The following is a 22,904-nucleotide window of genomic DNA, read 5'->3' as shown; positions in this document are numbered from 1 at the left end:
ATGAATGCGGAAAGTAAAGAACATAAGTATTTTTTACGTGAAAAAATACCCGACTCAAAAGGTAAAAAAGCCACGACCTACTACTCAGTAGAATTTTTCCCAACACTTCATTAAATCATTGAACCAAAATAACATTTACGAAATTCTTTGTAAACCTAAGGATTACCTCTAATCCCGATGTGGAAATCAGTCTCTAACTGTTGCGACAACTTCAAGTTACCTCTAACTTGAATACACAGAGTACCTAATACAATTGCTTCTAGATAAAGCTGAAAGGTACAATTTGAAAATACCTACTACAATGAAACTAGAATAAAATACAGACACTTAGAATTGGTTCTTCTATCTGGTTCATGTAGCTTCAGGTTCACACACTTGAATCACACAAAATGCCTTGCTATTTTCTCCCAACTCACGTTTAACTTTAGCTTTTGTGTGTGCATGTAAAGTGAGAACATCCTGTAATTTATAGAGTTAGTAGAATATGAAATAACTAGAGTTCTAATGTTATACTCTTCCTTGGTGGAAGAGTTCTAGTTATCTTCAAATTTTAACCCTTCCCTTATCTTGGATAAAGTTCTCTTTGATTAAGGAGTCCTTCTCCTTATCATTTATGCAAATATCAGTTATAACAACTTAGACCTATCTCCTTCACGTGCATCCCTTATGCTCGAATCTGCCATTGTCTATGTGCACTGTGTATGGACCTGGTTCATGCTTGAGTTTCTTCGTCAATCATCAAACCAAACTTCACTTGGGCCGACAAATTACCCTTTTTTGATGATGACAAACTCTATGCTTTTCATAAGCATAGGCCATGTTTCAACTCAGTTTAAAATCAGCACAATGTTAGAATACTTTCCATTTTAAAGTAACAAATCATCAAAGACCGGGTTCATTAGGTTATAAACATTACAATATAAAATAAAAGCACAACCTAATTTGCCCCTTTTGGCATCATTGAAAAATTGCATAATTATGTTAGATAATTAAATTTTAATAGAAATTACTCATGGCCACTGTGGCTACTTCAAATGCAAACATGGAATCAAGCATCATCTATCAGTCTAATGACATTAGCCATCTACGAAGCATCAACAAACAGTTAGAGCACAAAAATAGTTAATTTCCATTGATACTTGTCATGGACAAAGCATAAGGATAAATAAAAAACAATGGATCATGAGCAAAAAAAATCAAAAAAGAAATCTCATCCGGGTCACTGGTTGGTCTAACTAAGCTAGGAGGTCTTAAGGCTAGGAAGGACCGGGTTCTTGGTTCTTGGTTTGAAGCAGTTTCAGCATATCATGAAGAATACCATCATTCTTCTCCTTCTTTTTTGTCAGCTCAGCTTTGAGAGCATCTCTCTCAGTTTCCACTTCTACTAACTTCTTCTTCAGCCTCTCAATTTCAGCATCTTTAGTCCCATTTTCTTGTCTCGGACTTTGCTGTTCACAGGTACCTTTTTGGATGAACCAGGTTCTTTGGAAGTGGTGTAGAATTCATAGTCACAAGCAGTTAAGTATTTACCCCAAAGTGATCCTTGCTTGTACCAACTTCCCATTTTTTGATGGGTACCTTGAAGTGTGCAAGTACAGTCATGAGAATGTACCTTTCGGCAGGTACACCTAAGATCCCCCCTAATCCTTTTGGCAAGCTTTCCATCCATGTTAAGGACCATGTCATTCCAACCCTGCAGTTGTAACCTTTCTAGAATCATCATCATACCTTCCTCTTCTAAGTTCCTAAGGAGTCTTCCCTTCAAGATGGTTCTCCTCCCAAACTTAATCATCTTATCCTTCTCTGCATCAGATTCTTCTTCTTCTTCTTCACTCCATTCTTCTCTCCACTAATTTCACTTTTCTAGATTTCAATGCAGACCTGGTTCTTTTAGCCAAGGTTGAAGGCTCTGCAGACTTTGTCTTTGAAGTAGACTTCTTTGTGGAAGTATTCACTTTCTTTGCTTTTGGAGTCACAACCTCCATTTATTTTGCCTCCTCTTCATCCCGAAGGACCATGTTCATCTCATAAATCTCAACTTCCTCAACAGGCTCAACCACCATCTTCTTTCCCTTAGCAGCACCTTTTCTCTTACTTTCTTCTAGGGACTTTTCCAATTCAGTCTCACTCTATTTCTTCTGACTCCGTGTAGCTCTTCCTCTTATATGAGGAGTCTCTACAGGGATAGAATAGACATCCTTTCTCTTCTTGTTTTCCCTAGTAGTACCAGGGACTTTAACTCCTGAACTCCATTTCTTTTTAGGATTGTAACTGTCAGACACCTTTCTTAGTAGATCTTCGAGGAGTTCCTACTCAGATGGAAGAGGTTCTTTAACATTCTTCCCTAATTGAACCAACCCCTCAGCAGCTTCTCCAGATCCATTTCCCTCTTTTTCTTTCACACTTTCTTCTTCTCCAGCAGATTCCTTACTCCACACTACCATTGCTCATGTTTCTTCAGTTAAACTAGCAGGAGTGGGTGAAGGTTCAGCCACTCTTTTTCCCATTTCCCTCACAATGCCTTGAGCACCCTCACTCTCCTTTTCTTTTCTCTTTTTATTTTTACCACCAATTTTTCCAGACTTACTGGTTTCAACCCCAGCCACAGTTTCTACTAGAAGGAATCTATTTTCCAAATTTGCAGCTACCTCAGATATTACCTCTGATGTAATTTTAGGTCCATACGTTACCTGCTCTGTTTCAGAAGAAACAGTTTTCTCCCCTCAGTAGCAGACTTGAATGATTCTTCAAATTTCTGGGGTTCTTGGGCCTGGATTGCTTTCACTTTTTTATCTAATCTCTTGGATAATTCACTTCCTGCCATAGTCTTGCAAGCAAAAATCTTGAATCTACCTTTCTTAGAGGTGGCGTGGTTGAAGATGTGATGGATGATGTGTGTGTAGTTTTCTTGGGTAGTGATGAGGGATTCTCAGAAGGATTTGCCATTATTGTATTTGGGTATGAGAGAAAATCAGTGTTTGTATGTTTGGAAGATGAGAGAAGATGAGAGAAGTTTCCTTGGTTGTGTTTGATAGTTGTGAATTTGAAGTGAAGAAACAACTAAGGCCTAATCAATTTAAAGAGGAGGAGTTTAATTGGCTAGCAAAAAAAATTTCAAATGTCTAATCAAACTGGAAGTAAGTTTGAATAGACATTGAAGACTCTCCCTAGATTCTAGGCACTTATTGCATTTTTGAACTCTATTTGAATGAAACTGGTTCATTTTGTAACGGATAAACTTAAGGAGGATAGGATTAAATGGGACTCTCTTTTGATCATAATCCAAATATAATTATTTTATAATATGCAGAGTGAAGAGTATGTACCATGTAATCTTGATGAACCAGGTTCTTCATTGAGAAATCCCTTGTGTAAGTCTGAATTTTTCAAGAAAATAAAGATAATATTATTAGAGATTAATGAGACCTTTTAGCACATGGCACAAGAGTATACTGATGAGAGTATGAGACTGAGAAAAATCAAATCTAATTATGTACAAAAATTCACAAAATTTCTAGCCAATTTTTGAGTTAGAACTGGTTCCTTTTAGGTGATCTTAATCATCCCTAGTTCTAACATATTCCTTTCAAAGTGATCTCTACTTAGAGATTTTGTAAAGATGTCAGATATTTGCTTGTCAGTAGCACAAAATTCCACAGTGAGCAACCCTTTTTCATAGTTGTCCCTCAATAAATGATGCCTAACATCTATGTGCTTAGTTCTTTTGTGATGAATCGGGTTCTTGGTCATATAATTGTACTAGTGTTATCACAAAATGGGGATACAACCTACATCAATTCCAAAATCCATTAATTGTTGTTTGATACAAAACAATTGAGCACAAAATGAAGCAGCAACAACATACTCAGCTTCAGTAGTAGATAAGGCCACATAATTTTGCTTTTTGGTGGCCCAAGACGCAAGATATGAGCCAAGAAAGTATGTCATACCTGAGGTGCTTTTCTATCCACAAGGAAACATGTATAATCAGCATCAACATATCCCACTAAGTTGAAATTACTTCCTTTTGGATACCATAGACAAAGGTCAGTGGTGCCTTTTAGGTATCTCAAGATCCTCCTTGTCACGACCTGAAATTCCCACTATCGGGACCGTGATGGCGCCTAACATCACACTTGCTAGGAAAATTAACGTTAGAGTATTATTAACCAATTTCCTTTACATTTCAATGATTAAAACTAAACAAGTTAAAACAAGTAGAAATAATTGCAGAAGTAAGTAAACAACCTCTTTGTTTATATACTATTACCAATACTGTTGCTATTACTACCCAGAATCAAGTGTCACAATCCACGAACACACTATGATTTTCTACAAACATCAGTCTGAAAGAAATTACAACTATTTTGGAAATAAAGAAAATAGTACTATAGAGATGTAGAAGGGGTCTCCGGGGCCTGCGGACGCTAATAGTAGTACTTTGGGTCTCCAAACTGTGTAACCTGAAGCCAACTCTCAATCAGCCACTACCTGCTCCGAAATCTGCACAGAAAGTGCAGAGTATAGTATCAGTATAACAGACTCTATGTACTGGTAAGTGCCGAGCCTAACCTCGATGAGGTAGTGACGAGGCTACGACGGGGCAATTACAATATCACCTGCATACAATATATAATAAAAGTAGAAAGAAGAATAGGACAAAATAAGCAGTAACTTGCAAGGAATGAATACATAACTCAAGTGTCTTATCAGTATCCAGCTATAACTAATCCTTAAATGAAATGCAAAGCTACCAAATAACTTACACAATAGAAGAAAAATAGATAAACACACAAACTGATGCGACGCGCATCCCGATCCCACCATATATCAATATCAATATGAATATTCACCCTTATTACTCCATATCAATCCACCCTTATTCCTCATGTTGCGGCGTGCAACCCGATCGCACCATATAATTGCATTCTACCCTTATTCCTCCTCAATATATCACACTTATTCCTTATGTTGCGGCGCCGTACAATAACATTTCACCCTTATTCCTCCTCAACATATCACCCTTATTCCTCATGTTGCGGCACGTAACCCGATCCCACCATATCATCATCAATTACTCAATAAGTACAGAAATTTTACAATTTAACTCAAAAGTCTTCATAATATTTAAACCTCAAACCAAAGCAAACGGAAAGCTTGTACATATTGAAACTTCACACAAATAATACTACTCAACGAAACCAATCCAAATTATACCATAAAACACTGATAAACCAGCTTAAGCCAATAATATGAGACAATGAAACTACGGGGTAGCTAATACCTTCAACAATGAAAACAATGTATGGCAAGTAGAAATTTAGCATGAAAATGCCAGTAAAGCATGTAGCAGTTAAGGTAGAGAAGGCAATATAATAAGAACAGGAAGAAAAAAGGCAAAACAGATAAATTGGAGGTGCATAAGTACTCGTCACCTCACCTATACACCACTCACATGGATTTTCACATAGCAATTAAGTCAACGATTCCTAATCCCTCGAATCAAAGCTAGACACAACACTTACCTCGATCCACAAGCTACTCACTGCTCAATTACCGCTTTTTCACTAGATTCTACCTCCAAACCACTCGTATCTAGCCATAATTAACTTAATCACACCAAATATTGCTAAAGGAATCAATTTCAATGCATAAATTTAGGTTTCCTAATATTTTCCCCAAAAAGTCAAAAATCGACCCCAGACCCGCTTGGTCAAATCTCGAGGTTCGGACCAAAACCCATTCACCCATTCACCCCCGAGCCTGAATATGTCATTAGTTCCAGAATCCGATACCAAATCAAGGTCTAAATCCCCAATTTAAAAAAATCCCTAATTCTACCCAAACCCTTAATTTCTACCATGGAAATCCTAGATTTTTTGTTGGAAATTCATGAAATATGATGGGAAATTGAAAGAAAGTGGGTTAGTATCACTTACTAAAGTTTTGGGAAAGAATTGGTCTTGGCAGAATCGCCTCTAGGGTTCTAGGATTTGAAAAATGTGGAAAATGAGAGAAAATCTCGTCTAACTTACATTTTAAACAGCTGCAAATGTCGCATTCGCGACCTGACCTTCGCAATTGTGAAGCTCGCAAATGCGAGAGAAGCATCGCAAATGCAAACTCCTCGCATTTCTGCTGCCTTCGCAAATGAGAACTATTGTTCGCAAATGCAACCTTAGATGATCGCAATTGCGATCCTAATCTTCGCAAATGCGAAGTCCACCCCTAGCCCAATTGCTCGCAATTGCAATAAAATCTTCGCAAATGCGAGGCTCGCATTTGCGAGACAGACCTTGCAATTGCGAAGTGTGCAGACCTGAAGCGTACCAACAAAATTTTCTAAGTTCAAAACACTTCGTAGCCTATCCAAAATCACCCAAGCCCTCGGGGCTCAAAACCAAACATGCACATAAGTCATAAAATATCATACGAACTTGCTCACGCGATCAATTGCCAAAATAACACCTAGAACTACGAATTTAGCACCAAATCACATCAAATTCTTACGAACACTTTAAAATTCCTATTTTCACAACCGGACGTCCGAATAACGTTAAATCAGTTCCGTTTCCCACCAAAATCCACAGATAAGGTATAAATATTATTTTGGACCTGTACCGAGCTCCGGAACCAAAATAGAGCCCGATACCAACAAGATCAAACATTAATCAAATTCTTAAAACCAATTAATTTTCAGTCTTTCATTTTTCATCAAAAATTCATTTCTCGAGCTAAGGACTTCAGAATACGATTCTGAGCATACGCCCAGGTCTCATATTTTGATACGGATCCACCAGGACTATCAAAACATGAATCCGGGTCCGTTACTCAAAACGTTGACCGAAGTCAACTAAATCAACTTTTAAAGGCAAAAATTATTATTTTTATCCATTTTCAACATAAAGGCTTTCGAAAATACGTCCGGACTGTGCACAACAAATCGAGGAGGAATAAAATGAGGTTTTGAAAGCATAGGAACACATAATCAAGTTTTAAAACATAAGATGACCTTTAGGGTCATCACACTCCTGACAGTAGTCAAATGAGACTCCTTTGGATTTGCCTGAAATCTAGCACAAAGGCCTACACTGAAAACAATGTCAGGTCTACTAGTAGTGAGATATGACAAAGAGCCAATCATTCTCCTATACAACTTTTGATCAACAAATGAACTAGGTTCATCTATATCTAATTTTGTGGTTGTTGCTATAAATGTGTCGTTTTCTTTGGAATCTTCCATTTAAAACCTTTTAAGCAACTCTTTCACATACTTTTGCTAATGGATCATAGTTTCATTTGAACTTTATTTAATTTGTAAGACTAAAAAGAAATTAAGCTCACTCATCATGCTCATTTCAAATTCATTCTCCATTAGTTTAGCAAATTATTTACTTAACTTTTCAGTAGTTGCTCCAAAGATTATATCATTAAAGTATATCTGAACTACCAAGAGGTCCTCACCTTTTTTTCAGGAATAGAGTATTGTCAATTTTACCTCTCTTGTAGCCATGCTCAAGCAAGAATTTTGATAATCTTTCATACTATGCTCTTGGAGACTACTTGAACCCATAGAGTGCCTTGTCAAGCTTGTACACATGATCTGGGTATTCCTTGTTTTCAAAGACTGTAAGTTGCTTGACAAATACTTCTTTCTTTAGATAGCCATTTAGGAAGGCACTCTTAACATCCATCTGATAGAGAGTGAATTCCATGTAAGCAGCAAAGGTTATGAGGAGTTTGATTGCTTCCAATATTGCAACTGGAGCAAAGGTCTCATCATGGTCTATGCATTCCTCTTGACTATATCCTTGAACCACAAATCTTGCCTTGTTCCTTGTAACTGTTCCATTTTCGTCAAGTTTTTTTTAATACCCATTTTGTACCAATTACTGATCTATCCTTGAGTCTTGGTACCAGATGCTAGACTTGACTTATCTCAAATTAGTTGACTTCATATTGCAATTCATTTACCCAATCTGTATCTTGCAAAGCCTCAGCAATATTTTTAGGTTCAATAAGAGATAAAAAGCATCAAAAGCACAAAGATTCTTAAAAAAGATCTGGTTTTGATTCCAGAGGTTGGATCAGTAATTATGTTCTAAATTGGATGAGAGCTTTGATACTTGTAAGGTTTCACAACCACCTAGTTTCCCCTAGATGTTCCTTCAATATTTTGTTGCTGAGGAACAAGTTCATGGAAAGGTTCCCTCACCGTTTGAGGTTCAGTTCATTTTTGTTCAGTTCCCCCAGTCAAGTTGCCTTGGATGGAAGAACCTATTCCATCACCTATTCCTTCCTCTGGTGCAGCTTCAGTCTAGGTTGTGGTTTTATTTGAGTTTCATACCAGCCCAATTGCTTCATCTTCATATTCCTGCCTCTCAAAAAGAATGTTAGTTTCATCAAAAACCACATGTACACTTTTTTCTACACACATATTTCTTTTGTTATAAATATTATAAGCTCTACTAAGTAAAGAATATCCCTAGAATAGTCCCTCATCACTTTTGGGATCAAACTTACCAGGGAGTATTTACCATTATTGTGCATAGAGCACTTGCATCCAGATGCTCTAAGATGGGATATATTTGGCTTTTTCCCTTCAAGTAACTCATAGGGAGTCTTCTCAACAAGAGGTCTAGTCATGAACTTATTTATGATATAGCATGCAATGTTCACAACTTCTTCCCAGAAACTATGGGGTCGTTTACTAGAAAGAAGCATAGTCCTAGCCATTTCTTCCAATGTCCTATTCTTTCTTTCAACTATTCCATTTTGTTATGGAGCCTTAGGAGCAGAAAAATTATGATATATGCCATGCTCATCACAAAATTCAGTAAATTTAGCATTTTCAAATTCAGTACCATAATCAGACCTAATTGATGCAAGTTGATTACCTAGTTGTTTATGAGTTTTTCTAACAAAAGAAGTGATCATGTCAAATGCTTCATCTTGGGATGTTAGAAACAGTGTCCAAGTAAATCTAGAGTAATCATCAATAAAAACCATAACATATCTCTTACCACATCTGCTCAATATTCTCATTGGTCCATAAAGATCCATATGGAGCAGTTCCATCGTCCTGGTGGTGCTTGCCTTTTTATTTCTTTTGAAAGAGGATCTTACCTACTTCCCTGTGCACAAGCCTCACAAACTTTTTCTTCCTTGAACTTAATATTAGACAGCCCTATCACCAAGTCATTGGGGACTAGTTTGTTGATTTGATTTAGACTAGCATGTCCAAGCCTCTCGTGCCAAAGGAGTGGATCACTATCCATCACACTTAAGAAAGTGAGTTCAATATCTGAAAGTTTTGACAGATCCACAACATATATGTTCACTCTTTTTCCCTACAAAACGATCTTGTCAGTGGTAAAATTAATCACAAAATATTTTGTAGAGATGAATGCAACCATGTTACCTCTATAACACAATTGTGATACACTTATTAGACTGTACTTCAGTCCATCTATCAAGTAAACATTTTCAATAGAGTGGGAGTCAATCTTACCTACCTTTCCAACCCCAATGATCTCACCTTTCTTCCCATTTCTGAAGGAGACATTACCTCCTTTAGTGTCCTCAAGTGAAAGGAACTGGTTCTTGTTTCATATCATGTGCTTTGAGCAGCCACTATCCATGTACCATATTTGGCTGCTCCCCTTTACTTGGAACACAGCTTATTCATCAGATTCTCTAATGGCCATAAGTGCCTGTTCATCATCATCATCACCATTATCATTATCTGAACTTTCATCTGAGCTATCTCCCCAAGCAGTAACCATATTCTTTGTTGATCCTTTGTTGTTGCTTTTCTTGGGTTAAACATGTTCCTTCTTCCTGTTCCATCATTCAACTCTTTCCTTCTTCCATTCAATTTCTCACAAAGGATAGTTCTTGATGTGGTGATCAGCCTTTCCACACTTGTAGAAACCATCATTGGTTTGCTTCTCAGGAGTTTTTGATTTGTTGTAGCATCCACTTCTTGAAGAACCCTTTCCTCTCCTTAGGTACTTCTTAAAGTCTTTGGTGATCATAACCATTTTATTATCTTCCATATCAGAACCTTCAGTAATTCTGAGAGCCAAACTCCTTTTCTTCTTAGGTGCATCCATCTTCATGGTCTGTTTCCTAAGTTCATAGGCAGTAATATTTTCAATTAATTCATCCAGTGGGAGAGTAGCAATATTCTTTGATTCCTGAATGGTAGTAATTTTACTCTCCCAAGTGATAGGTAGAACTCTAGTTAATATCTTTTTGACCCTTTATTCTTCAGGAATAATCCTTCCAAGAGATTTTAGCTCATTTGTAAGTATAGTGAACCTTGTGTACATTTATGGTTTCTCCTTCCTTCATAACAAAACTCTCATATTGATAGTACAGTAGAGTTCCTCTGGATATCTTCACCTGAGGTGTTCCTTTGTGAGCCACTTGTAGTGTGTCCCAAATTTTCTTAGCAGTGGTACAACCTTGTATTCTACTGTACTCATCTAGACCAAGTCCACAAACAAGCCATTTTTTGGTTTTGTCATTCTTTTCCCACTTCCTCAAGTCCTCAGCAGTGCAATCCGCTCATATTTGGCACATCTACTCCTTCAGCATTTTTCTTCATAGTAGCTAGAGGATCATCGGTGACAATATCTCATAGCTTATAGTCCTCTCTTATGATGTGATCTATCATCCTATTTTTCCACCAAGACTAGTACTGGCCATTAAAGAGTGGTGGCCTAGCAGTGGATTACCCTTCCCAGTTTCTAGGTGGTGCACTCATGTTGATCTTTTCCTAAGGTGTAAGCCTCTTCAAGGATAACTCACTCTAATACCAATTGATGTTTTATACTTCAATGTCACACAAGAGGAGGGTAGATGATTTATGTGGTGTCTAATTTTCTCATGCACAGATAATAGAAGGACCTGGTTCTTCTATATGTTCCTTTTACTACTATTGCGGAAATAATGAATGCGGAAAATAAAGAATACAAGTATTTTTACGGGGAAAACACCCGGCTCAAAAGGTAAAAAAAATTATGACCTACTACCTAGTAGGATTTTCCCTAACACTTCACTAAATCACTGAGCCAAAACAACATTTACGAAATTTTATGTGATGAAGTTGATTTTGTGATCTGAGGCCTTAAAAACCTCTTTTTGTCTCACCTCAATTTACGTGTGTAGTCCGGGTGCGTATCCGAAAAGCCATTATGTGAAAATCTGTGAAAAATGATAAATTTTGCTTTTAAAATAAATTTAAGTTGACTTCGGTCAACATTTTGGGTAAACGGGCATGGAGCCGGACCCATGATTTGACGGTCCCGGAGTGTCCGTAGGAAAATATGGGACTTGGACGTATGCCCGGAATTGAATTCCAAGGTCCCAAGCTCGAGAAATGAATTTTTTAAAGAAAATTATTTTCTAGAATATATAAGAGTTTTTGGAAATGAAAGATGTTTGAAATTGATGGTATCGGACCCTATTTTGGTTTCGGAGCCCGGTACAAGTTTGAAATAATAATTAGGATTAATCTGTAAAATTTGGTAAAGATCGGAATTGGTTCGGTATAAAACGGACTTAAAGTTGAGAAATTGGAATTTTGGTGTTCTTGAATGATTTCATGTATTTGGGGTTTAATTCATAGTTTTTGATGTTATTTTGATGATTTTATTGCACGAGAAAGTCTGTATGATGTTTTTAGGTTAGTGTGCATGTTTAGTTTGGAGCCCCGAGGGCTCGGGTGAGTTTTGGATAGGCCACAAAGTGGAATTGAACTTAGGAAGTTGCAGATTTTCAGCTGGTATGTGTTGTAGGCTCTGATCTCACAATTGCGAGGTTAGGTGTTGCAATTACGAGCCTATCAGGCTTGGGAATTGTGAGGGTCACTTTGCAATTGTGAAGTATGCCCTGGCTAGTCTTTCTCGTAATTGCGAGAAATTCTACGCAAATGCGAATAACCCATATATCCCCAGTTGTCGCAAATGCGAGTTCACAATTGCGAACATCTGATTGCAAATGCGAAGATAGCAGGTTTCTTAAAGGTTCGTAGGGTTCACAATTGCGACATCTACAACCTGCTAAATCATAACTTAGCCGAAATTTTTTGCATTTTTCAAACCTTTTCAAAACCTAAACCCCTTTGGGCGATTTTTCAAAGACAACTACTCTTCCAAATCGATTGTAAGTCATTTCTAACTCGTTTTCCTTAATCTTTAATATCTTTTCACATGATTTCAACTCAAAATCAAGGGTTTTCATGGGGGAAATTTGGTGTTTTGTGTAAAACATAGGTTTTTTGAATTTTGGGGATTTAGACCTCGATTTGAGGTCCGATTTCAAAACAAATTATATATTTGGGTTCGTAGGTGAATGGGTAATCCAGTTTTGGTTCGAACCTTGGGTTTTGACTATGTGGGCCTGGAGTCAATTTTTGACTTTTTGGGAAAAACTTTAGAAAACCTATTTTCATGCATTAGAATTGATTCATTTAGCATTTATTGATATAGTTAAGTAACTTGTGGCTAGATACGAGCAAATTGGTGGTGGAATCAAGAGGTAAGCGGTAGTTGAGGCTTGAATTGTGTTCGTGGCATCAAGGTAAGTGTTTGGTCTAACATTGGCTTTAGGGATTAAGAGTCGTGTCTTAAATGCTATTTGTTAATTGTTGAGTATGACATATAGGCATGGTGACGAGTATCTATATATTGGTGTCAAGCATGCCCGTGAGTCTTATACTATGATGAATGTGACTCCGTTTTATATTATTCATGCTTTATATGATAATTTCTATTGTGAAACAAGGCTTGTGGAAGTATTATTGATACTTGAACATTGTAGAGCGTTGGCTCAAGTTGAGAATTGAGTTGTGAAGTAAATGTGGAAAAGAGAAGAGGTATATATTGTTTCCCTTGTCGGGATGTTATTGCTTTGGATATTATCTCCCTTGTCGGGATGTTATTATTCATGATATTGTTTCCCTTGTCGGGATATTTTTGTTATGCCATTGTACCCTTGCTGGGATTTTATTGAATTATTATTGATTCCCTTGCCCAAATTGCTTTGTGATTGTTGCTTGGGTGAGGAAGAGTGTAAAACACGAAGGGTGATGCCGTGTATGATATTTGTGAGGGAGTGTTAATGCACGAAGGGTGATGCCGTGTCGCACGATGTACAATTTCGTACCATGATATGAGTTTTAATGCACAAAGGAACATTCCGTGCCATGATTATGTGAAGTAAAAGCATGAAGGGTGATGTCGTGCTAATTTTATTGATTTTATGGTGAGGACGAGAGTAAAAGCACGAAGGGAGATGTCGTGCACTTGTCTGTTATTTCCGATTTTGTTGATAATTGAACTTTAATGTTCCTTATATTTATCTTTTATTTTTCTATTATTACTTGATGTTCCCCACAACATGTTCCCCCTCCTATCCTGAACTTTACATTTCTGCCTTTATTTTCCACTGTATATGATATAACTGCATTGGTTTATTTGGTAGTCTGGTCCTAGCCTCATCACTACTTCGCCGAGGTTAGGATAGGCACTTACCAACACATGGGGTCGGTTGTGCTGATACTACACTCTACACTATGTACAGATCCCGGTGCTACAGCTTTTGGACCGCAGTGAGGGTGTTGTCTTCAGTCCATTCAGGCGATCTGAGGTAGTCCTGCAGGCGTCCACAGGCCTTAGCGTCTCCTTCTATCATTTTCTTTATATTTTACTTATTCAGAGACAGATTCGTGTATTTCTATTCAGACTTTATTTGTAGTATTCATAGATGGTCCGTGACATTGTGACACCAAATTCTGGGTAGAGTTGTATTTAGACTTCCGCAGTTTGTATTAATTTAAATTATCGCATTTCGTCTTTCGCACTATTTTTGTTATCATTATTTTTGCTGTTTTTTTATGTTATTTTGGAATTGCTAAGGGATATAACTGAAAATGGTTAAATAATTGAATTAATCGGGTTGCCTAACTTTCACTAGTAGGCGCCATCACGACTCCCGAAGGTGGGAAATTCGGGTCGTGACAAGTTGGTATTAGAGCTCTAGGTTACTTATTCTCACAATTAACGGACAAGCTAAGTAGAGTCTGAGGGATCGGTACGGAGACGTCTGTATTTATCTCTAGAGGCTACAGAGTTAGGAAAAATTTCATATCTACTCTTTCTTGTCATGCGGTTTGGTTTCTCAATGCTAATTGAATTTCTACTCTGTTCTTTCGCAGATGGCGAGAACATGCGCTTCCTCATCCACTGATCAGTAGCCCGAGCCCCCAGCAGCAGCTCCCACGAGGGTCAAAGGGCAAGACCGAGGTCGTGCTAGAGGCCAAGGCAGGGGCAGAGCTCAGCCCATAGCAGCAACACCAGCGGTGGGGCCTCAGGTTGAGTTTGATGATGACTTTCTGGTTCAGGCAATTCCGGTGGGCCCAACTCAGGTCCTAGAGGGGTACATTGCTACCCGAGTACTTAAGGATGCTCAGGTCCATCTAGTTGGCCTTATGGAGAGTGTCACCCAGGCAGGCTTACTTCCGGTAGCGCCAGTCGTCTCTCAGGCCGGGGGAGGAGCATAGACTCCCGCTACCTGTACTCCGGAGTAGATGGTTCCCCAGTTTTAGACTCCAACAGCTCAGCCAGTTGGAGCAGTTCAACCGGGTGAGGTAGCTCAGACCGGTGATGGAGCAGCTATATCTGCTGATGCTTTGTGGAGATTGGACAGGTTTACCAAGTTCTTCACTACCACTTTCAGTGGTGCATCTTCTGAGCATCCCTAGGATTATTTAGACAGTTGTCATGAGGTTCTCAGGAACATGGGGATAGTGGAGACCAATGTAGTCGACTTTGCTGCTTTTCGCTTATCGAGATCCGACATGACTTGGTGGAGAGATTATTATTTGGCTAGACCAGTTGGGTCACTAACTTTGACTTGGGATTAGTTTTCTCATCTATTTTTGGAGAAGTTTCTTCCTATCACTCAGAGGGAGAACTATCGGAGGCAATTTGAGCGTCTCCAGCAGGGTTCTATGATTGTTACTCACTACGAGAACATGTTTATTAATTTGGCCCATCATGCTCTTCTTATACTTCCCACTGAGAGAGAGAGAGAGAGAGATGAGGTTCATTGAGGGACTCGTTCAGCCTATTCGACTTCAGATGGCTAAGGAGACGGGGAGCGAGATTTCTTTTTAGGATGCGACTATTTTGGCCAGGAGAGTCGAGATGGTTCTGTCACCAGGGAGTGGTCAGGGGTCTGATAAGAGACCTCGTCATTCTGGTAGGTTCAGTTGTGCCTCGTCTGGATGCAGGGATTCTTTTGGTAGGGGCCATCCTTCCAGGCCGATTCATTTAGCATTTCAGGCTTCTCATGGTGCTCCAGGCAGCTGTGGTTCTCGTATGCAGTATTCCGATCAGTTGCCCTACAGTTCACCGCTAGCCCCTATCAGTGCCCCTCCACTTCAGAATTTTTAGAGTGGTTATTCGGGCTGTTAGGGTCAGCATTCTCAGCTGCCAAGGGCTTGTTATTCATATGGCAACTCGGGGCATATTTCTAGATTTTTCCCTCGAGCACCGAGCAGCTCTCAGCATCAGGGTTCCCGTGATATGGTTCAGGCACCGAGTGTTCCACCGCCCGCCTAACCGGCTATAGGTGGGGGTAGAGGTGCTAGAGGTGGAGGTAGAGGTATTAGAGATAGAGGTCAGGCCGTTAGAGGTGGAGGCCAGCCAGCAGGAGGTCGTCCCAGAGATGTAGTTCAAAGTGGTAGGGCCCAGCCCCGATGTTATGCTCTTCCAGCCAGGCTTGAGGCTTAGGCTTCCGATGCAGTTATCATAAGTATTGTTCTGGTTTGTAGTAGAGATGCTTCAGTTCTATTTGATCCAGGATCTACATACTCCTATGTGTCATCTTATTTTGCATCGTATCTGGTCATGCCTAGGGATTCTTTGAGTGCTCCTGTATATGTGTCTACACTGGTGGATGATTCTATTATGGTAGATCGTGTCCATCATTCATGTATAGTTGTGATTGGGGGTCTTGAGACTCGAGTAGATTTGTTATTGTTGGACATGGTTGATTGTGATATCATATTGGGATGGACTGGTTATCACCTTACAACGCTATCTTGGACTGTAATGCCAAGAATGTGACCTTAGCTTTGCTGGGTTTACCTCATTTAGAGTGGAGAAGGACTCCTGTTCATTCTACCCGTAGTGTTATCTCACATATGAAGGCTCGACGTATGGTCGAGAAGGGGTGATTGGCTTATTTGGCATATGTTCGTGATTCTAGTGCTGAGGTTCCTTATATGGATTTTGTGCCTGTTGCTCGTGAGTTTTCGGAAGTATTTCCTTCAGACCTGCTGGGTATGCCACTCAATAGCTATATTGAAATCTTCATTGATTTGGCTCCAGGCACCAAGCCCATTTCTATTCCGCCTTATCGTATGGCCTCGCCTGAATTAAAAGAATTGAAGGAGCAATTGCAAGACTTGCTTGATAAGAGCTTTATTAGGCCTAGTGTCTCGCTTTGGGGTGCACCGGTGTTGTTTGTTAAGAAGAAGGACGGATCGATGAGGATGTGTATAGATTACCGGCAGTTGAACAAGGTTACAATCAAGAATAAGTATCCATTGTCGAGGATTGATGATTTGTTGATCAGATTCAGGGTGACAAGGTATTTTCAAAGATTGACTTGAGATCTGGCTACCATCAGTTGAGGATTAGGGCATTCGATATCCCTAAGATAGCTTTTCGCACTCGGTATGCGCATTATGAGTTCTTGGTGATGTCATTTCGGTTGACAAATGCCCTGACAACTTTTATGGATTTGATGAACCGAGTGTTCAATCCTTACTTGGATTTGTTAGTGATAGTCTTCATTGATGATATTTTGATCTATTCCCCCAGGCGGGAGGAGCATGAGCAGCATCTGAGAGTGGTTCGTCAAACTTTGAGAGATAGTCAATTATATGCTAAGTTTTCGAAGTATGAGTTCTGGTTGAGTTCGGTTGCATTCTTGGGTCATGTTGTATTAGCAGAGGGTATTTCGGTAGATCTGAAGAAGATAGAGGCAGTCAAGAACTAGCCTAGACCTGCATCAGCTACAGAGATCCGGCGTTTCTTGGGTTTGGCAGGCTATTATCGTCGGTTTGTGGAGGGGTTTTCATATATTGCAGCCCCGATGACTAGGTTGACCCAAAAGGGTACCCAGTTCATGTGGTCGGACGAGTGTGAGGCAATCTTTCAGAAGCTCAAGACAGTTTTGACTACGGCGACGGTGTTGGTTTTTCCCACAGGTTCAGGGCCATTTACAGTTTATTGTTATGCATCTCGTATTGGACTTGGTGCGATGTTGATGCAGGATGGCAAGGTCATTGCTTATGCTTCGCGTTAGTTGAAGATTTATGATAAGAATTATCCAGTTCATGATTTAGAGTTAGCAGCCATTGTTTACGCATTAAAGATTTGAAGGCATTATCTATATGGCATGTCATATGTGGTGTTCATGGATCACAAGAGTCTGCAGTATTTGTTCAAGCAGAAGGAGCTAAATTTGAGGTAGAGAAGGTGGTTGGAGCTATTGAAAGACTATGATATCACCATTTTATATCATCCGGGGAAGGCCAATGTGGTGGTCGATGCTTTGAGTAGGAAGTCAGCTAGTATGGGCAGTCTTGCATATATTTCAGTCGGTGAGAGACCGCTTGCTTTGGATGTTTAGGCTTTGGCCAATCAGTTCGTGAGGTTGGATGTTTTTGAGCCCAGCCGTGTGTTAGCTTGCACAGTCACTCGTTCTTCTTTATTGGAGCGTATCCGAGATCGCCAGTATGATGATCCTCGTTTGTGTGTCCATAGGGACACGGTGCAGCACGGTGGTGCCAAGTAGGTTACATTAGGAGATGATAGAGTTTTGAGGCTGTAGGGTCGGGTTTGTGTGCCTAATGTGGATGGGCTTCGTGCGTTGATTTTAGATGAGGCCCATAGTTCCCGGTACTCTATTCATCCGGGCGCCACTAAGATGTATCAGGATTTGCGACAGCATTATTGGTGGAGGAGGATGAAGAAGGATATTATTGCATGTGTGGCTCGGTGGTTGAATTGTCAGCAGGTAAAGTACGAGCATTAGAGACCTGGTGGTTTGTTTAAGAATATTGAGATATCTAAGTGGAAGTGGGAGCGTCACTATGGACTTCGTTGTTGGACTCCCATGGACTCAGAGGAAGTTCGATGCAGTGTGGGTTATTGTTGACAGGCTGACCAAGTCAGCACATTTCATTCATGTGGCAGTCTCTTATTCTTCCGAGAGGTTAGTTGAGATTTATATCTAGGAGATTGTTCGTCTTCATGGTGTGCCTGTGTCTATCATTTCGGACCGGTGTACGCATTTTACCTCATATTTCTGGAGAGCAGTTCAGCGTGAGTTGGTCATACGGGTCGAGTTGAGCACAACATTCCATCCTCAGACGGACGGGCAGTCCGAGCGTACTATTCAGATTTTGGATGATGTGCTCCGAGCTTGTGGCATTGACTTTGGAGGCTCGTGGGATCAGTTCTTACCTTTAGCGGAGTTTGCCTACAACAACAGTTACCAGTCGAACATCCAGATGGCTCCTTATGAGGTTTTATATGGTAGGCGGTGTCGGTTGTCGGTTGGATGGTTTGAGCCGGGAGAGGCTTGGTTGTTAGGTATGGATTTAGTACAGGATGCCTTGGACAAGGTTAGGATCATCCAGGATAGGCTTCGTACAGCTAAGTCCATGCAAAATAGTAATACCGACTATAAGGTTCGTGATGTGGCATTCATGGTCGGCGAGCGGGTGTTGCTTTGGGTGTCGCGTATGAAGGGCGTGATGAGATTTGGGAAGAAGGGCAAGCTTAGCCCTAGATTCTTTGATCCTTTTGAGATTCTTGATTGAGTGGAAGAGGTGGCTTACAGACTTGTGTTGCCACCGAGTTTATCAGCCGTGTATCTAGTGTTTCATGTGTACATGCTTCGGAAGTATCACCGCAATCCATCCCACGTGTTAGACTTTAGCACTGTCTAGTTGGACAAGGACTTGTCCTATGAGGAAGAGCCGGTAGCTATTCTAGACCAGCGGGTTCGTCAATTGAGATCGAAGAGTTTCCTTTCTGTTCGTGTTTAGTGGAGAGGCCATCCTGTTGAGGCATCGACCTGGGAGTCCGAGTCTGATATGCGCAGCCGCTATCCCCATCTTTTCTCCAACTCAGGTACTTCCTTCTTATGTCTGTTCGAGGACGAACAATTGTTTTAGAAGTGGAGAATGTGATGACCTTTTCTCCAACTCAAGCCGATTCAGTGATCTGAGGCCTTAAAAACCTCTTTTTGTCTCGCCTCAATTTGCATGCGCAGTCCGGGCGCGTATCCGAAAAGCCATTATATGAAAATTTGTGAAAAATAATAAATTTTGCTTTTAAAATAAATTTAAGTTGACTTCTATCAATATTTTGGGTAAATGGACCCGGACCCGTAATTTGACGGTCCCGGAGGATCCGTAGAAAAATATGGGGCTTGGGCGTATGCCTGAAATTGAATTCTGAGGTCCCAAGCCCGAGAAATGAATTTTTTAAAGAAAATTACTTTCTGGAATATATAAGAGTTTTGGAAATGAAAGATATTTGAAATTGATGGTATCGGGCCTGTATTTTAGTTCTAGAGCCCGGTACAAGTTTGAAATAATAATTAGGATGAATCTGTAAAATTTGGTAATGATCGGAATTGGTTTGGTATAAAACGGACTTAATGATGAGAAATTGGAATTTTGGTGTTCTTTAATGATTTCATGTATTTGGGGTTTAATTCATAGTTGTTGATATTATTTTGATGATTTGATTGCACGAGCAAGTCCGTATGATATTTTTAGGTTAGTGTGCATGTTTGGTTTGGAGCCCCGAGGGCTCGGGTGAGTTTTGGATAGGCCACAGAGTAGAATTGAACTTACGAAGTTGCAGGTTTTCAGGAGGTATGTGTTGCAGGCTCTGATCTCGCAATTGCGAGGTTAGATGTCGTAATTGCGAGCCTATCAGGCTTAGGAATTGCGAGGGTCACTTCGCAATTGCAAAGTATGCCCTGGCCAGCCTTTCTTGCAATTGCGAGAAATTCTACGCAAATGCAAATAACCCACTTATCCCCAGCTATCGCAAATGTGACATTCCCTTCACAAATGCGAGTTCGCAATTGCGAACATCTGATCGCAAATGCGAAGATAGCAGGTTTCTTAAGGGTTCGCAATTGCGACATCTGCAACCTGCTAAATCATAACTTAGCCGAAATTTTTTGCATTTTTCAAATCTTTTCAAAACTTAAACACCTCTGGGCGATTTTTCAAAGACAACTACTCTTCCAAATCGATTGAAAGTCATTTTTAATTCATTTTCCTTAATCTTTAACATCTTTTCATATGATTTCAACTCAAAATCAAGGGTTTTCTTGGGGGAAATTGGGTGTTTTGGGTAGAACTTAGGTTTTTCGAATTTTGGGGATTTGGACCTTGATTTGAGGTCCGATTTCAAAAATAATTATATATTTGGGTTCGTGGGTGAATGGGTAATCGGGTTTTGGTTCGAACCTCGGGTTTTGACCATGTGGGCCCGGGGTCGATTTTTGACTTTTCGGGAAAAACTTTAGAAAACCTATTTTCATGCATTAGAATTGATTCATTTAGCATTTATTGATATAGTTAAGTAACTTGTGGCTAGATATGAGCGAATTGGTGGTGGAATCAAGAGGTAAAGCGGTAGTTGAGGCTTGAATTGTGTTCGTGGCATCGAGGTAAGTATTTGGTCTAACCTTAGCTTGAGGGATTAAGAGTCGTGTCTTAATTGCTATGTGTTAATTGTTGAGTACGACGTATAGGCATGGTGGCGAGTATCTATATGTTGGTGTCAAGCATGCCCGTGAGTCTTATACTATGATTAATGTGACTCCGTTTTGTATTGTTCATGCTTTATATGATAATTTTTATTGTGAAACAAGGCTTGTGGAAGTATTATTGATAATTAAACATTGTAGAGCGTTGACTCAAGTTGAGAATTGAGTTTGTGAAGTAAATGTGAAAAAGAGAAGAGGTTTATGATATTGTTTCCCTTGCAAGGATGTTATTGCTTTGGATATTATCTCCCTTGTCGGGATGTTATTATTCATGATATATATTGTTCCCCTTGCCGGGATATTTTTGTTATGCCATTGTTCCTATGCCGGGATTTTATTGAATTATTATTAATTCCCTTGCCCAATTTGCTTTGTGATTGTTGCTCGGGTAAGGAAGAGTGTAAAGCACAAAGGGAGATGTCGTATATGATATCTGTGAGAGAATGTTAATGCACGAAGGGTGATGTCGAGCCGCATGATGTACAATTTCGTGCCATGATATGAGTGTTAATGCATGAAGGATCATTCTGTACCATGATTATGTGAGGTAAAAGCACGAAGGGTGATGCCATGCCAATTTTATTGATTTTATGGTGAGGACGAGAGTAAAAGCACGAAGGGTGATGACGTGCACTTGTCTGTTATTTTCGATTCTGCTGATAATTGAACTTTAATGTTCCTTATATTATCTTGTGTTCTTCTGTTATTACTTGATGTTCCCCGCAACATGTTCCCCCTCCTATCCTTATCTGTATATTTTTGCCTTTATTTTTCACTATATATGATTTAACTGCACAGGTTTATTTGTTAATCTGGTCCTAGCCTCGTCACTACTTCGCCGAAGTTAGGCTAGGCACTTACCAGCACATGGGGTCGGTTGTGCTGATACTACACTCTACACTGTGTGCAGATCCCGGTGCTACAGCTTTTGGACCGCAGTGAGGGTGCTGTCTTCAGTCCATTCAGGCGACCCGAGGTAGTCCTGCAGGCGTCCACAGGCCTTGGCGTCTCCTTCTATCATTTCCTTTCTGTTTTTACTTATTCAGATACAAATTCGTGTATTTCTATTCAGACCTTATTTGTAGTATTCATAGATGGTCCGTGACATTATGACACCAAATGCTGGGTAGAGTTGTACTTAGACTTCCGCAGTTTGTATTAATTTAAATTATCACATTTCGTCTTCTGCACTGTTTTTGTTATCATTATTTCCACTGTTTTTGTTATGTTATTTTGGAATTGCTAAGGGATATAATTGAAAATGGTTAAATAATTAAATTAATCGGCTTGCCTAGCTTTCACTAGTAGACGCCATCACGAATCCCGTGGGTGGAAAATCCAGGTCATGACAATTTTTGTAAATCTAAGGATTACCTCTAATCTCATTGTGGCAACCAGCATCTAACGGTTGCTTCAACTTCAAGTTAACTCTAACTTGAATACTAAGAGTACCTAATACAATTGTTTTTAGATAAAGCAGAAAGGTACAATTTGAAAATAGCTACTACAATGAAACTAGAATAAAAGACAGACACTTGGAACTGGTTCTTCTATCTGGTTCATGTAGCTTCAGGTTCGCACACTTGAATCACACAAGAATTGCTTGCAAAATACCTTGCTATTTTGCACTCAACTCACGTTTAACTTCAGCTTTGTGTGTTTCTGTAAAATGAGAATATCCTATATTTATAGAGTTAGTAGAATAGGAAATAACTAGAGTTCCAATTGTATACTCTTCCTTGGTAGAAGAGTTCTAGTTGTCTTCAACTTTTAACCCTTCCCTCATCTTAGATAAAGTTCTCTTTGAGTAAGGAGTTCTTCTCCTTATCATTTATGTAATCTTTTCGATTAGGAAATACCAGTTATAACAACTCAGACTTATCTCCTTCACGTGCATCCCTTATGCTCGAATATGCCCGTGTCTATGTGCATTGTGGATGTACCTGGTTCATGCTTGAGTTCCTTTGTCCATCATCAAAACAAACTTTACTTGGACCAACACAAGTACATATTATCGCATTCTA

General features: G+C 39.6%; 1 protein-coding gene across 1 annotated transcript; it reads right to left on the bottom strand.

Annotated features, from left to right (window-relative positions):
• Positions 1–7,559: 7,559 nt before the first annotated feature.
• LOC138880118 (uncharacterized) lies at positions 7,560–9,565 on the bottom strand. The gene is made up of 4 exons (XM_070159780.1): positions 9,539–9,565; positions 9,127–9,350; positions 8,898–9,028; positions 7,560–7,843 (listed from the first exon to the last, which is right to left on the bottom strand). Exons 1-4 carry the CDS (start codon positions 9,563–9,565, stop codon positions 7,560–7,562), a joined length of 666 nt encoding a protein of 221 aa, XP_070015881.1.
• Between the last annotated feature and the right edge of the window lie 13,339 nt (positions 9,566–22,904).

This window comes from Nicotiana sylvestris, chromosome 10 (genome assembly GCF_000393655.2).
Source record: "Nicotiana sylvestris chromosome 10, ASM39365v2, whole genome shotgun sequence".
Lineage (NCBI taxonomy): Eukaryota > Viridiplantae > Streptophyta > Magnoliopsida > Solanales > Solanaceae > Nicotiana > Nicotiana sylvestris.
This window is presented reverse-complemented; position numbering and strand designations above follow the sequence as displayed.

Coding starts and splice junctions, on each gene's coding strand:
- LOC138880118 (XM_070159780.1), bottom strand. CDS start 9,565: ATGTCTCCTTCAGAAATGGGAAGAAAG. Junction 9,029..9,126: donor GCTTGTGCACAGGGAAGTAG/GTAAGATCCTCT, acceptor AATATTGAGCAG/ATGTGGTAAGAGATATGTTA. Junction 7,844..8,897: donor AAAAACTCATAAACAACTAG/GTAATCAACTTG, acceptor AAAATGGAACAG/TTACAAGGAACAAGGCAAGA.